At 32.5% G+C, this 17,439-nt stretch overlaps 1 protein-coding gene and 1 pseudogene across 5 annotated transcripts; both read right to left on the reverse strand.

Moving 5' to 3' along the window:
* Window positions 1–1,888: 1,888 nt before the first annotated feature.
* LOC124837419 (cryptochrome-1-like) lies at window positions 1,889–6,262 on the reverse strand. Of its 5 annotated transcripts, none has more exons than XM_088097321.1 (7): window positions 5,805–6,248; window positions 5,632–5,698; window positions 5,177–5,567; window positions 4,531–4,752; window positions 3,581–4,287; window positions 2,417–3,050; window positions 1,889–2,025 (listed from the first exon to the last, which is right to left on the reverse strand). In XM_088097321.1, exons 3-7 carry the CDS (start codon window positions 5,484–5,486, stop codon window positions 2,009–2,011), a joined length of 1,890 nt encoding a protein of 629 aa, XP_087953447.1. In that variant the 5' UTR covers window positions 5,487–5,567; window positions 5,632–5,698; window positions 5,805–6,248; the 3' UTR covers window positions 1,889–2,008. The 5 variants fall into 5 exon arrangements, with proteins under 5 accessions (XP_087953447.1, XP_087953446.1, XP_047168736.1 ...); XM_088097320.1 differs by having other exon boundaries at window positions 5,632–5,717; XM_047312780.2 differs by having other exon boundaries at window positions 5,177–6,062; window positions 6,179–6,262.
* Window positions 6,263–11,906: 5,644 nt separating this feature from the next.
* On the reverse strand, window positions 11,907–15,662 carry LOC148194198 (uncharacterized; annotated as a pseudogene).
* Window positions 15,663–17,439: the final 1,777 nt, after the last annotated feature.

Raw genomic sequence — 17,439 nt, forward strand, 5'->3', positions numbered from 1 at the left:
GAACATCACCAAAGTGAGTTTTTAAATATGAAGTTTACGTATATATTAATAGAACTTTCATTAGACTCGAGAAACCTTTTTGTTTGGATAAATTTCTCTACTAATATATTTAGAAAAGGTACAAAAATTATTATTAACTTCATAAATTAATTTATATTAATTTTTTCACATGAGTTTTCTAAACTTTTAGTCCAGTCCTTGCGAAGAAGTTTGTCTACACATGTTTCAAGTATATAGGTTATTGATATCAGAGTTAAGTATGATTTTAGTTTTTGATGTGAAATTAAAATTCATTTTTATTCAAAATTTTCTTTTATTTTAATCTTTAAATTTTAAAAATAAATAAATATAAATCTTTTAATCTAATTGTATTAAATTTTTTAGATATATTAAATTTGTTTTATGTTAACTTTTGAATTTTTTTAACATATTTTTACTTCAAATATTTGTTAAAAAATGTGCTTGACATATTAAAAAAAATTAATATAATTAAATTAGAAAGATTATATTTTCATTTATATTAAAGTTTGAAGATCAACATGTGTTAAAGTTTTCAACAAAAATAAATTCCAATTTTACACAAAATATCAAGAACTAAAAATATATTTAATTATTCATATTATTCTTATTACTAATGAAAATACATGTTTACTTTTTTTAAGATAGTAAAAACTAATAAAATTATTATTATTGCTATTTTTATAATTATTAAATTAAATATAAATATTTTTTTTTCTAATTTTATTGTAATTAGTTTTTATTTATTTTATATAATTTTTAACAAAAAAATGATTAAGTTTAAGAAAACGATCAAATAGCAAAAAGTGTGGCTAAATTTAAAAAAAAATGTAAAATTGATAAAACAATTATTTTAATTTTAAAAAAAACTTTTATTTAAAAGGTAAAAATGAAAAACAAATGTGAACACAAAAACATGAGAATAATATTTTATATATAAATATAGATTATTCAACCAAATTAAGGAATATTCTTCATTGTCACTTTTTCATGAGTTTTCTCACATGTCTTTTGTAGGAAAATTTTACACAATACTAGTGAAACAGAAGTTCAATTTACATAAAAAAAAAAAAGTGAACATTATATTTAATTTAAATTTTTAAGAGAACGAGTTTATAAATCTTATTTTTTATAAAATCTACAACTTTTTTTTTTATCTCTATTCAGTATGAACTCATTCTTAGATTTAAAAGAAAAAATGTGTATATAAAGTGACTACGAGAAACTCATGGATACTTCTATTAGATGGTTATAAAAAAAATTATCAAAATAGCTTCTTTGAAGTGGTAACTGCTACACAGTTTAAACCCTTTAAACTAAGTCTACAGGACTTGTTTACAAGTATACATGCACACCTTACCATTCTTCCCATGACCAATTTGCTGAAGTACTTGCTTTCTATACACTTTTTCCTGCAGGTCACTTTAAGAAAAAACATTTTTCACATCCAATTCATGCAAATACCAATCATATAGCTGTAAGAGGTACATAATTTTATAGAAGCAAGTTAGCAACTGAAGCAAATGCTGAAGAATAATTTATATCAGCACAATCCTAAGCATCTCCAACAATAGTTAATGCAAAAACCAACTTTAACTTATGGGAAAGTTTATTTCCTTTTTCCTTCTTCCAGCACTATTTGTGGAAAAGTTTATTAAAATAAATCTTTAGAACTTACCAAAATCTGATAAGTCATCGTAAAGAACAAAGGAAGAGATAAGATAGATATATACTTTTACCCTTCCACAGTGATCAGATGATCAGGTAAATATGTTTGTCTGATGTTTCAATCCTGTGTTATTCTATTTTGATTTCAAGATCTTTAAGCCTTTATTAAAATTAAGCATGCATGCCTTAATGAGATAGAAGATATAGAAAAGTAAACATATACTGAAAACATTAAAGAGTAAAACTTAAATATGGCACTTATGTTTTCCCTGCTGAGAAGTGTAACTAACACTGTATACTACATTTATGATTGCAAGCAGCATCACCCTCCCAAAGCTCCTGCATTGCAATTATTAACTATTAGCAGCATACCAATTGAATCATTTTTCCCCAAGAAATTAGACAAATTTGAATAGTATAGAAGCTTTCATGAACTACTGAACATGCTTAATGCCGCATCAACATTGTTCAATGAATCATGTGTCCTAAACTTGCTCTTTGTTCAAAACTGTCTTTTTACTTCTTTTACACTTTGGAAATAGCACAAATACTAATCACTAGTATCTTCAAGGTGCTGGTTAATAAACTGAGAGTTGAAAGTGTATATTAAAAGAAATATTTACTATATGAAAAACAGAAATAGTTTAATATTTGCTTATTTTAAGTGAAAACATTTAGTAGTGTACTAAATGTTCATAAGGTAGACCCTTGCAAATATAGTTGTACTTACCATCTTTGCTAGAACTGGTTTCCATGTCCAGCTGATCTTGCCATGAGCACCTCATATTGGAAGATGAGGAACACTGTTCTGGGACAGAGAATGAATAAGTGCTTGAACTCTGCCTCCTGCATGAAGATTCAGCTGTGGAGGAAATCTCTTGATCAATGCTTGACACTCCAGTGTCCTTGCTAAGATTTTGTGAACTTTTCTGCTTATGATTGATCTCTGCAGAACATTTTAATCTCTTTCTATGAGGAGGATCGTTCTGGGGTTGGTGAAGTGTTGGCACCTTCTGATCATTAGATGAAGAATTGGCCGGTGGAGCCTTGTCCTTCAAGAAAACTTTTGGAATGGCCAAATTTTCACTTTCATCAACAACTTCATGTCTTCCTTCTGAACCAGACCCTTTTGAAGCTGCCTCATTTTCCCACATCTTGAATATAGCTTCTCTTAACTGTTCTCTTGCCACATCTATGTCGATGATTGGTTTTGGATAGTTTTGTCCCAACTCAACTCCTGATGCTCTTAGCACAGTAAGGGGTGCATTCCAAGGATGGTGAATCCACTCAGCTGGCATTCTTGCCAACTCAGGCAGCCATTGACGTACATACTCTCCTTCTGGATCAAATTTAGCCCCATGAATCTGTTCCCAAAGTGATAAAAATTAGAAAAGTTCTACTGCTAGCTTTAATGTGTTAGGATTTGCCAATGCTTTGAGTAAGTAGTATTTTCTTCTTGTTATGTATATTTTGACCAAAAGAGGATCTTTTTGTCTATCTTAATATAAAACCAGATGTAGTCACTTCAAAAATTTGTAAGTAAACATGAACAGAAAAGTTTCTACAGATACCAAATGCATCAAAGAAAATCTGAATTAAAATCTATAGCATTTTACTCCCACTAGGACCAAATAAATCTAGGAAGCAATTTGTCTAGTCAAACTCAGACTTTGAATGTTGACACATGAGGAAGTAAAGAAAACAAAGTAAAGTGAGAAAAAAAGGAAAGAAACTTCACTTCAGCATAATCAAATACAACAACAAATTCTGATATACTGTATAGATTGTGTTGATCATACAAGCATAAAAATGAATATAAATTATGAATCTCAGATACTTGAAACCTACTATGACAAAGAAAATGTACAAAAATTTACAAGAAAACATGACATACCGCAGGATCATCTAAACGCTCAAGCTTGTGGCCATCAGGTAAGCAACCTGAGATATACTGCCACCCCAAGATGTCACTTTCAAGGTCTGCATCCAAAAGTGTGTCCCAGAAGTATTTCATTCCCCATCTCCATGGTATGAGCAACATTTTTACTGCAAAGCTAGAAACTATGACTCTTATTTTGTTGTGTATCCATCCTGTTGCCCAAAGTTCTCTCATTCCTGCATCAACTAGAGGATAGCCAGTTCTACCTTGTCTCCAAGCCTTAAAGTTATCAGGATCAGTTTCCCAAGGAAAATATGTCAAGTTCCCAAGAAGAGGCTTCTCTAATGTGAATGGGAAATTGAAACAAAGATAACGTGAGTACTCTCTAAGTCCAATGGCTCTGAGAAAAAGAGTTACACTCTCTTCACCAGCATTGTTTCCTTCATTTGCCCATAATATCTGCTTGGCACGCGCCAACTGAAAAACTTTCCTCACACTCAATTCTCCAAAATGAATATATGGTGACAATATCGAAGTGGAGTCCCCACCAATCTTTAACCTGTTTTTGGAGTAGTGAAGTAGGTGCTGTTCAAAAAATTCTCTTAAAGCCTTCTCAGTCTTGTTCCAACCTGGACACCATGCTCTTCCTAACAATGCATTGCTGGATTTCTCTGATTCATCCTCAAGACCCAGTTCTTCAATTGAACATTTCCCAACTTTTCCTGTCGTTAACAGAAGAAGATAAACAAATTCTAATCTGAAACTTTTTTTTGATGTGCAAAATTGTATTGCAATATGAAGACAGAGTGGTAATAGAAACAGAAAAACATCATCACTCAGCTGCTAGTTGTCACAAGCAGTTATTATATGCTCTAATTGGTTTTAATATCTAAACTCTAATGAAATCATGTTATCAATTATCATATTGTCAAGAAAAAAACACAGTAGCTTGATTAAAGTGGTACCTTCAGCTAGGATTAGTTGACAAGAAGGAATAGATGACAAAGATTGCATTTGCATTTGCAAACATCTGTTCCAAAAGGGATCAAAAGCTGTAAAAGCATGTCCACTCTCGTCATATATATTCCATGGCTCAAACAACAAATCTCCATTGTAGCTTTGCACACCTATACCATGTTCCACTAGTTTTTCTTTGATGTTGTGATCACGAACAAGAGAAACTGGATCTGACAAAAGAATAGTGATCATATATCTAGCATTGAACTTGGAAGAGATAGATCATAATGCTTTTTTTCTTGTTCATTATGAAGCACTACTATCAATTTTACCACATCATATGAAGTTTCAAGTAAATTACTTTTTATCCAATATTCAAGATAAATTGTTAATAGCAGTCTCAGTGAATAATATCCTTCAGAATTTGTTATTTAACCAAATACATTGGTATTGTGTGATCCATTAAGTGAATCTTGCTATTGAGATAATTCAATATTTTAATAGAACCTACTTGCTTCCTCAACTTTTAGGTTTTCAAATATTTTAATAACATCAAAATAAGTAATACTATAAAGCAATACTAATATGGCTTGCACCTTTAACAAACAAAGTAATTCTGTAAAAAGCTATATCTTGTTGGACAGAAGCACTTACCATAGAGATGGTTAAACACTACTTTTGTTGCTTGAATTGCATTTGCACATTCCAACAGAGCCTCAAGAATACTATCAGTTTTGATCAGCACAAGTTCAGCTCCAAGTGATTTCAACGAATTATCCAACTGAGCAAGAGAATGTCTCAGCCACCACCTTGACACTCGACCAGGATAAAACTGCCCTTCATCTTTGGGGCACCAAATATAGACAGGGAAGACAGAACCTTCCCTAGCAGCAGCAGCTAATGCAGGATTGTCCTCAATTCTAAGGTCCCTCCTAAACCAAACAATAGTCTTGTTCATACCCATAAAGGATTCTTCAGATTTCACATGCCAAATCCAAAGCCTTAACCCTCATCAAACTACAAGTACTTCACCTCAAGCTTCCTTCTACACACAAAAAAGCAAAGTGCTCACCTTTAAAACTTTGTGGTTTCCTATTGAATACTCTTACCAGCACAACACAGCACAGAGCAGCTGAAGACCCTGGCAGTGGCTGTAAAACTTCGATCTGGAATCTTCTGAATAACACAAAGCTATCTATAAAATCAGCAGCAGACAGGCTCAAATCACTGTCAAAAAGGACTTGACTTTGAAGATATGAGACCAACAGGTTGATTATCTTACCTAATCTTCAATTGCAAATTCTTTGCCTCTTTGTTTTCTGTATGTCATGCAACCTAAATCCAACTCAGAAACATTTCCCCTCATGTCTCACAATCACACACTCATCAATCTAAATTCCAAACCCCACCAATAATAAAAACGAGTAAATGGGAAAGAAATCTCCAATCACTAACCAAAAGAGACTAAGATGAACAAGAAGGTTCTGGGGCATAAATAGCACGGTTCAGCTCAAAACCATGAACAACAAAACAAGAAAGACTGCATATTTCAGAAACCACAGAGCCAAAAAAAAGATGAGTAATTCATAAAAAGCTTGAATTCCAGACACAAACAAACCCAATTCAAAACTTATGAGGTAGAAGTTCAGCGTTTACCAAGCCATCATGAAGTTTTGTTGAAGGGTCATTGAAGGAGCTAATCAAAAGTAATTTAGTGTAAATTAGGCTTACCTAGTGAGGTAGACTATTATACGGATTGGCAAAAGGTCAAAAGTTATTGAATCAAGAAATTGTCTTTTTCCAAAATTTGTAAGGTGAGGATCCCACCAAAGTCTATGTGTGTGGATCACGTGTGATAGAACACATTGAAGAGACGCAGCTGATAATGCCTCGCAGACACATCACACGTGCCATGTAATTTCCTAACTGAGGTAAAGCAATAGGAAAAAGATACTTAGATATCATGATGTTTAAAAACTTATGCTTTCTGACGTTGTTTAAGAAAGACGACAATAATCCGAGGTAGAAAAACATTAAAAAGAAAATAGTATAAGTGATTTTTATATTATTTAATTTAATAGTATAACCTAACTTTAAATAGTAACATTTTTTTTCTACCAATCATTCACCAGTTGTTGGCAACCACCGATATCAGCAATTTCTTTACAGCACGTGTTTAAAGAAAAGCAAAAACCACGGTAAAACATATTTAAGTTAGTATTTATGGTGTAAAGATATAATTAGAGTCAATCATTATAGGTTTAATAGCCAATTTAGTCCTCAGGTTGAAAAATCTCAATTTAGTCCCTCGTTATAAAAGTATTTTACATTAGTCCTAACTTTTAAAATAGTGGGTCAGATTGGTCCCTTTCGTTAAATATAAGTTAACGAAATTAATGGATGATGATGTGACACAGCTTAAAGCTGATGTGTTAGATTGGTCCCTTGTTAGCCTTAAGTTGTGTCACATCATCATCCATTAATTTTGTTAACTTATATTTAACAGAAAGGACCAATCTGACCCACTATTTTAAAAGTTAGGACTAATTCAAAACACTTTTATAACGAGGGACTAAATTGAGATTTTTCAACCAAAGTGAGGACTAAATTGGCTATTAAACCATCATTATAAATGAATGAAAGAACACATTTACAAGAATATTTAAATCATTTTAAATTTTAATTTTTAAATGATATGAATGAAAGAACATCTTTAAAAAGAATATTTAAATCATTTTAATTTTTAATTTTTAAATGATGTGAGATTATTAAATGTAGTAGAAATATAATACATTTTAAAATAAAAAATCATAAATGATAAAAAAAAGTTTAATCTCAAACCTCAACAAATACTAATGTTGCACGATATATGACTTTGCAGTATGGGATATGTTTCAGAAAGAATAAAATATTTTACTTTATATTTATAATTTCTTTTAAATAATATGTTCTTCATTTATTCTTTACTCTTTCCTCTAAACCTATAAAACTCTCCCTACGTTACTTGGTTAGAAGAAAAAGAAAATATAATTAATATTATAATGTAATTGTTATTATGGGCTTGTAACTGTTGGATCCGGTGACAAACTGAATGGAAATGATCAAAGGGTAGACAGACGTGTAAGAAAGCGCCTCGGTCTCAACAACAGTTGAACGAAGTTAAAGCGCAATTATTGTTACAACGATTATTGATTAGTGATTAATGTTTGCATTAATAATCATTAAGAAGTAAATTAATTGTTCAGATTCCTATAAACTCTATAAATAGAGGATTAATTTCGTGATAAACTCACTTTTTCATAATTGAATTACTATAGACCTACAAACTGTATAAATAGAGGATTAATTTCGAGGTAAACTCACTTTTTTCATAATTGACCTATAGAGAAACATTTTGACTTGAGCGTCGGAGTGTATTCTGCAGGTCACTCCCACACCGATCGGTTACGCAAAATAAGGAGTGGAGCGAACATTCGACAAACACAGAAACTTCACATAGGCATCATCATCGTCCCATTTCAACAGAAACCGTAATAAAAAGTGAAATAATAACTATTAATGAAATATTTAAGTCCTTGCTTCACTCACTTCGTGAATAATATAGATTATTTTGTGCTACATATGTTATTTTATGTTGATTTCTCTCAATAAATAAATTAAAAACGTGATAATTTACTACTTGTTTGTAAATAGTATTTTATACGAAAAATAATTGTTTTTTTTTCTGTCTAAAATTTTCTTTAAAAAAAATATAAAACAGGGTGATTGTGTTAAAATAAATTAAATTGTTGATTTAGTTAATTTTCTCATAAATTTAAATATTTTTAATTAAGGTGTTATTAAATATTTTCAGTATGTTGTGTTGTTTAGTTTTTTTCAATAATTTGGTGATGTGTGTATTATTTTATCACATTGTTTCGTTGTCTTCTTCGTTTGAGAGATGATTAATATAAAATAATAAAAAAATAATTTTGTTAATTTAATATAAAGAAATAAAAATTATTTGTTGTTTTACATTAATTATAATATTGTTTTATATTGATCATACAAGTCCATCACTCTGTTGAATAATAAAATTAAACGACATAATCCAATTAAAAAATATAAACATTACAAGTAATCAATAAAAAAAATCAATTAAAATTTAATTTAAAATACTCAAATTTATGATAAAAAATTGAAACTTAATTACTCTAAATTATGTTACAAAAATTTAAACTATTTATTTGAGAACATGTGATTTCCTTTTTATAATAATCTCGCTGAAATTATTAAAAATCACTATAATCAATTTGCTAACGGACATACTATTGTTAAATTATATTTTTTCATAAATATAAGACATCAAACATTTATTAACTCTTAGACTTAATTGAGTAACTTCGAATATTTCAAAAGTTTAATTCCCCTGATTTAAACTGTGTTTGGCATTGGTATCCTAAGTTTTTTTTTTCAAAAGTAAATCAATTTCCCTTTTTATCAAAAACACAAACAAATGTTCCTCTCATAAATGTTCTATAACCTCAAATTTACTTTATAATGTCTACAAGTGGTTTTGTTCTTCTAGATCATCACGTTTTTCACTACCCTAATGTGATCTTCTTTCATTTTTATATTCAATTACCTTTCTTCATACAAATTCAATGAAGAAAAGAATAGCAAATGAATCAAACAAACAAAAAGAAGCAAAGGAAGAAGACATTATGTTTTGACTGAGCAAGAAAATATGAAACAGAACAAGTCACATGTCCCTGCCTCCGTGTTTTAAATGTTTATAAATATAGTCCACACAAAAAATGTCATCTTTCTTTAAATTGCATAATTTGATCAATTATTACTTTTTTTTTCAATCTAAAAGAAGACATTTGAGAGAAAGTTTAACTAATATATTTATAAAAACTTGATTTTAGTTTTTTATATACATACTAGTTCAATTTTATAGAAGAACTGCAGCAGAAGCTTCTGAGCATTTGTGGAAGTTCACAAAGTCGCATCTGTGTATGAGTGAATGCATTGTGGAAGAGAAGAGAATAAACCCACAAAGATAAAACTGTAAAACACACTTTCGTATTATTTGAATAAAATGTATATTGTACAACACATATAAAGTTTATATAAAAGAGAGGGAAGAAACAGAAAGAGAAACAGAAAGGGGGAAAAGAAAACAGAAAAGAAACGGTGGAACGGTGCGCGTGGAGCAATTAATGAGAGGCAGTGGCATAGATGTTTAGAATGCCAAGCTTGGAATTGATGGTATGTGATGAGTCAATATTTTATTCACTTCACTTAGTTTAGTGTGATAGAATTAATCAGGGAATTGTGCTTAAATGTCCACTATTTTCCCATTTTTCCTAATTGTGCTCAATTTGATCAGAAATTCTTATTTTAATTAATTTGAGTTGTTTGAGACTAATTACTTGCATTATTGATTGTAGGGAAATTTTTGGACAATATTTTGGGATTTAGAGAAATGCCACATCCATTTTATTTTAAGCTAAAAATTTTATTTTAAGCTAAAAAGAGAAAGGAGGTATGGATTTATTTTTGGGGGTGCACACGGACAATGGTTAAAGGAGTTCTTGGGAATCATCTTAGGAGGTGCGGGGAGAGAAATGGGAAACTGGTCCACGCACACGGGAGTCCAGTAGCACATGAGAAGCAGCACACTCCAGCGGACGGCTTGGACACGCGGGCAGGGGGTGACGTCCAGCAAATTAAAGGTGATGGCCTTGGAGAATAAAAGGGTTTCATCATGAACAACACACAGCCGCCACAGAGGCCAGCCCCACTTGTTTTTGTTTTCTCTCGGTCTTGGAAACATGAAGAGAGTGGAACGTGGTCTGGAATGAATGAACAGTGTGCTTCATTATTAAACTGTATGGTGTGCGTGGAGTTGGATGTGTCTCAGTGTGCACGGGAAGTGGATGCAAGAAGAATGAAATGGAGGAGTGTTGTGCTGGAAGGTTGATTAAAGAAGGAGCTGGAGAAGATTGAACGAAGAAGAGAAGCACACAGAGAGAAAAGAATGGTGATGGTTGATATAGAGTGCAGATGGTGACGTGCTGGAATGGAAGATGTGCTGATGTAGGTGCTGGAAGGAGGTGGGCATTTCACTTTGCTGGAATGGAAAAACGTGGACTTTAATTGGAGAAAGCAACACGGAGCTGGGATTTATTTTTGGAGCCACTTATTTTCTTTTCTTTCTTCCAGAAGAGATGCACTTGGTCACGTACAGCTAGCAAGCATTGATTTCAGTTTGGTGCGCTTACGGTTCTTTAGATTTTGGGTGAAGAGGTGTCACGGCCTGGGTAGATGCATTTTATTTTTTTTGCAGTGTCATTATCACATTAAGCGTTGGAATTTGTCCTTTATTTTGCTTTAGCTCTAGAAGGTTTCTTTATATTGTGTTGGTGCTTGAATCGGTGGTGATTTTGGTTTACAATTTCCAAGCTTTATTTCAATGTGCATTTAATTTGTCAGCTCAACATTGCATTTTAATAGCTTTAATTGTGTTTGGATATTTATCTATTGCATTGTTCAGTTTATTGTTTACGTTCACTATGTTGTCTACTTTGTTCGGCTTTAAGTTCTACTGTTCAGTGTTACTTTTATTGTTCAGTTTCGAGTTTTTCTTTCCTGCATTTCACTTGCCTCACTTGCTTTAGATACTGTTCGGTCTCAATGTGAAACTGTTTCGTCTTTCTTTAGAGACCGTTCGGTCTTATTGTTTTCCACATTTCCTTCCGCATTTTCAATTATGTTTTGGTTGTATTTAATTTCCAGTTTTAAATTCAGTTCATTTAAAATCACAAAAAAAAAACACTTTCAAACCCCCCCCCACTACGTGTTGATCTGAGACTGAACCCAATTTGGTCCTTGAGAGACGACCTAGGAGTCACTTCCTAGTCTATACTGCATTCTTTTATGCACAACTTTTGTGGGAGGTGCGACCCTCTCATCAGTATGGAAGGTGGAAGGGCCTTCGTTAAGATATCAGCGAGCTGTAAAGTGGTATGGATGGGGAGAAGCTTGATAGTGCCTTGTTGGACTTTTTCACGAATGAGGTGACAGTCTATCTCGATATGTTTGGTTCTTTCGTGAAAGACCTGGTTAGTAGCAATTTTGATTGCAGAGTGGTTGTCACAAAAGATGGTAGCAGGTTGAGAGAACGGAAGGCGAAGATTAGTGAGAAGACTGGTGAGCCATTGAATTTCACAGGCAGTTTGAGCAAGAGCACGATATTCAGCCTTAGAAGAGCTGCGCGAGACGGTTGATTGCTTTCTGGATTTCCATGATATTGGGGAATCACCCAGGTAAACGACGTATCCCGTGGTGGATTTGCGAGAGTCAGGGCAACCAACCCAATCTGAATCGCTATAAGCTTTTAATGTGAGAGCTTTAAAAAAAAACCCTGACTTGGTGTTTGTTTGATGTAGCGCAAAATTCTGAAATCAGCTTGATGATGAAGCTTAGTTGGGAAAGCAACGTGTTGGCTTAAGCGGTGGACCGCATAGGTGATATCAGGACGAGTGTTGGTGAAGTAGATAAGTCTCCCAATTAATCTTTGAAAAGCAGTAGGATCATCAACAGGATCACCTTGAGAGGAAACTTTGGTAGAGAAGTTCATTGGTGTACTGACAGGAGCAGCATCAAGCATCCCTGTTTCGTTGAGAAGATCCAAAGCATACTTGTGCTGGGAGAGATGGATACCTTCACTGCTTCGTGCTACCTCAAAACCCAAAAAGTAAGACAAGTTACCAAGATTTTTAATTTTAAAACGATCATTAAGCATGTTGGTAATGTGATTAATGTCATTGGTGTCATTTCCTGTCAATATTATATCATTTACGTAGACAAGCATGATAGTAATGTTATCACCATTGTGTTTGGTAAAGAGAGAATGATCACCTAATGTTTGTGTAAAATCTTGAGAGAGGAGAAAAGAAGATAATTTATCATACCATTGACGACTAGCTTGTTTCAAACCGTAGAGAGATTTGTGGAGGAGGCAAGCTTGGTTAGGACCTGTTGCAGTGACTCCTGGTGGTAATTGCATGTAGACTTCTTCATGCAAGTCTCCATGTAAGAAGGCATTATTGACGTCTAATTGCCTTAGATGTCAGTTATGAGCAGAGGCAAGAGATAAAATAAGGCGCACATTAGTAAGTTTTACCATAGGTGAGAAAGTTTCAAAGTAGTCAATGCCCTCCGTTTGAGTGTACCCATTTGGAACAAGGCGGACCTTGAATCTATCTATTGTGTCATCAGCTTTGTGTTTGGACTTGTAAATCCATTTGCATCCTATAACCTTTTTATTTGGGGGTAGAGTAGTGATGGTCCACGCATGATTTTGTTCCAAAGCAGTGATCTCTTCCTGCATGGCCGATTGCCAACGTTGGTATTGTATGACTTCTTTGTAGTTTTGTGGATCAACAAAGCTGTCTAAAGAAGAAATAAAAGTTCTATATGCAATAGATATTGTATCAAATGTTAGAACATGATCAATAGGATATTTAGTGCTAGTGCTACTATAGGAAGAGATTTGAAAGTCTTTTAAATATGTAGGGGGTTTTCTTACTCTAGTGGACCACCTTGGAGAATGAGTGTCATTCTCATTCTCCATATTGTCTTCATCATTGTTTTCAGAATCAGAGGAATTATTGGAAGTAAGAATTTCATAAGGTTGATCATGATCATAAGACATTTGATTATTATTCAAAGGTAAAGGAACATGCAGATTATCAATAGTGGTAGAGTTTTATCAGTTTCATAAAAAATAACATTTTTGGATATTTTAATATCATGCTTGTCAAGATCATAAGTTATATAACCTTTGGTAGTAGGATGGATCCCAAGAAAGAGATTGGGCTTGGCACGGGGATCAAGTTTCTTCTTATTAGCTTGAAGGGTGCTCACATAACATAGACAACCAAACAGTTTGAGTCTACTAATATCAAAATCTTTCTGATCATAAGGAGAACTATTTTGTAGAAAGGGTGTAGGCATGATATTAATAAGGAGAGTAGCATAATTGAGAGCATAAGTCCAGAACTGAACAGAAATATTAGAATGAAAAATTAAAGCTCTAATGACATTTAGAAGATGTTGATGCTTCCTTTCAGCTATACCATTTTGTTAGGGTGTTTCATTACAGGATGTTTGATGAATTATGCCTTCAGTCTTATAGTCATCATGCATAGTATATTCACTGCCATTGTCAGACCTAATGACCTTTATGGTAGTTTTAAATTGATTTTTAACATATGCAATGAAATGAATGAGATGTTGGCGGATTTCAGATTTAGTTTTCATCAAATGTACCCAAGTATATCGAGTATGATCATCAATAATGGTTAGAAAATATCTATGAGAGTGTAAAGAAGCAATAGAGCATGGTCCCCAAACATCAACATGTTTAACATCAAAAGGATGTAAAGCATAAGAGGTACTAGAAAGAAAAGGGAGACGTTTTTGTTTAGCAGCATGACATGCATTGCAGTTATGAGATCTAGAGTCAATACAATGGTATTTTTGTTTTAAGATATCTAAACGTCTATCAGACATATGACCCAAGCGATTGTGCCAAAGATTATTATATCTAACTTTACATATTTGGTGAGTATTTGCAGGGTTGTTTGAGTGTTGCTTGATGTTATTGTAGTTACAAAAGATGTATAAACCAACATGAGAGTTAACTGAACCAATCTTCTTGTTTGTTATCATATCCTGAATATAACATATGGTATTAGTAAAGGTAAGGCATAAATGATTGTGTGCAACCAATTTACATACAGAGATAAGATTATAACAAAAATCTGGAATGAAAAGAACGTCCTTTAGAATGATCTTGTCATATATCTGAATAACTCCTTTATGAGTAGCTTTTGTTTGCATGCCATTAGGTAAATTGATAGTAATTGGGGTAATCTTTTCATATGATTGAAGATGATTAAGAGAAGAAACAACGTGATCTGTTGCGCCAGAATCTAAAATCCAAGAGACACTACCTTTTTCTTTGTGTGAATTAAGACCAAAAATGGTTTTACCTGTAGTAGTGGAGGTAGAGACTATAGAACTAATTTGATTAGTGGATGCATACCCTGTATCATTGGTGGGTTTGATAAGAGCCATTAAAGCTTGATATTGTTGTTGAGTTAGCCGAACTTCATGATCAGGAGCATCGTCTTGACTCTCGGTCTTGGTTTCTTGATTTCTGGTCATGAAGCCTTTTCTACTGTGAAGTCTACGACCGGGAGGAAACCCATGTTTTTTGTAGCAAACCTCAATGGTGTGGCCAGCTTTACCACAGTGAGAGCAAGTCTTTCGATTGGTATAATTTTTGTTGGCAGGGAAGCCATTTTTCTTGAAACAAACAGACTCAGTGCGCCCATTTTTACCACAATATGAACATGAAACAAGATTAATAGCAGCTACACTTTTTGTTTCTAAAGCATTAAGAAAGTTGTTATTCATAACTTGTCTTTCTTGTTTCACAACGTATGAAAAAATTTTGGAAATAGAGGGCATGAGATCCATTAGAAGGACATGGGATTGAATGTTACCATATTGCTCATTCAACCCTCGAAGAAATTGTAGGACACGATCTTCATGCTTTCTTTGGGCAATAATCGTCATTGTGCAAGAACATGGTATTTCACACGAGCAAACCGGTTCAGGACGAAAATTCTCAAGTTCATCCCATATGATTCGAAGCTTAGTGAAGAATTTTGTGACAGTGATATCTCCTTAACGCAAGCAAGCTGCTTCATTTTGCAACGCAGAGATCTGTAAAAGATCTCCCTGAAAAAAATCTGGATTTGATGTCATCCCATATGGCTTGAGCACTGTCCATCCAAAGAATGTTATGTCGTATGTCAGGTGAAACAGAGTGGACAATCCAGGAGACCACCATACTGTTACACCTCTTCCAGGCATTGTGAGTGACGTCCTCCTTATGTGGTTCATTAGCAGTCCCATCAACAAACTGGACCTTGTTCTTGGCACTTAAGGCAGTAAACATGGATTTTCTCCAAGCATGGTAATTATTTGATTCAAGGAGTGGAGACACAAGAGAAACGGTTGGGCTTTCACCAGGATGAAGATACAGAAAACTAGAAGAATTGTTATAATCTTCTACCATTATGCAAGAAACTATGAAAGAAAACAAAAGAAAGTAAAGAAAAGGAGATTTAGGGTTGGCGCAACAGAGCTCTTCAAAGAAGAGCTTTGATACCATCATAGAAGAACTGCAGCAGAAGCTTCCGAGCATTTGTGGAAGTTCACAAAGTCGCATCTGTGTATGAGTGAACGCATTATGGAAGAGAAGAGAATAAACCCAGATAGATAAAACTGTAAAACGCACTTTCGTATTATTTGAATAAAATGTATATTGTACAACACAGAGAAAGTTTAGATAAAGGAGAGGGAAGAAACAGAAAGAGAAACAGAAAGGGGGAACAGAAAACAGAAAAGAAACGGTGGAGTGGTGCGCGTGGAGCAATTAATTAGAGGCAGTGACAGTGCTTTTAATAGTTCTCTGACACAATTTTGATGTTTTGAATTGTGTGATATGTTTCGATTTAAAAAAAAAAAGAAGTATATAAAAATGTAGTGACAATTTTAAAAGTTTCACGAATTTAAAAACTTCAATTGCAAGACATAATGTTTTGCTTTGGTTTTTGCATAATTAAGACATGTGCATGCAATTTTTAAATTGTAGTTATTTTTTTAATTATTTTATTTGAGCGATGAGATTTGACTTTGCTTTATAAATAACCGAAATCATACATACATTCTTCTTCAATTTTTAAAAAATCAAGGCCAAAAGATTTATCAAAATTTTAAAATTGTCACTATTTTTTAATTATTTTATCTTAGAGAAAAAATTTATCTTTGATTTTGGAATAATTGAAGCCATACATGTATTCTGCTTCAAGTTTTAAAGAATTGAGATCCAAAAGTTGATCAAAATTTTAAAATTATCACTCATTTTTTTAATTATTTTATCTTAGCACGTAGATTGACTTCGATTTTTAAACAACTGAAGTCATACATGTATTCAACTTTGGTTTCTATAAGATCGAGGCCAAAAGTAGTTGTCTTTATGCTTTAGTTTTATTAATAATCGCTTCACCATTATTACCACTTTTCCACTCCTCAATTCTCTTTTCTTCCCTTCCCTTCTACATCCTCAACTCAAAACCTCCATTTTATTTTCATTTCGAAATCATGAGAGAGAGGTTCAAGAGAGGTTTCCTGAAGTTTTTTTTTTTCTATTTTTCTATTTGAAAGGTTAATGCAACTTCTTTTTGTTCAAGTTTTTCACATCAAATGTAATTTGTCACTTGGTACTTTGAAAATTTGAGAGGTTTCAAGTTTCAACTTGTTTTGTGTTTCTAAGTTCATAAAAAAAAAATTCTATATTTTATAAATATATTTTTAATATTTTTTTTGTATATTTATGTTAAACTATATTCTTTTAATGTATTTTTTTTTATATTTGATATATCTTGTATTTTTTTTATAATTCGTAATTATGTGCTTAAATTTTGTTTTTATGAGATTGTTAAGTTAATCTTAGATTCTCAACATTTAAAACAAAAATTATTTATTGCCTCTAAATTTTATAATATATTATGTTTTTTAAAAATTAATATAAGATGAGACCATACTAATTATGTATTAAATCTTGAATTATCCGGTTGAACAGTTTAAGAAGATTAATTTTTTTTTCATAGTTTATTAATGCATATATATTTTAATATACATATTTTAAAATATATGAATATTTTTTATTTGTGTTTTATATTGATCTTCGTATGTATATTTGATTGTGATTGATAATCACTTTTATAATAATTATAATTTTGTTTTTTATATACTAATTGAAATTATTGTCATTCTGTTTTGCATAAATT

Source organism: Vigna umbellata, chromosome 8 (assembly GCF_029865625.1).
Source record: "Vigna umbellata cultivar VRB3 chromosome 8, Vumbellata_1.0, whole genome shotgun sequence".
Taxonomy (NCBI): Eukaryota; Viridiplantae; Streptophyta; class Magnoliopsida; order Fabales; family Fabaceae; genus Vigna; species Vigna umbellata.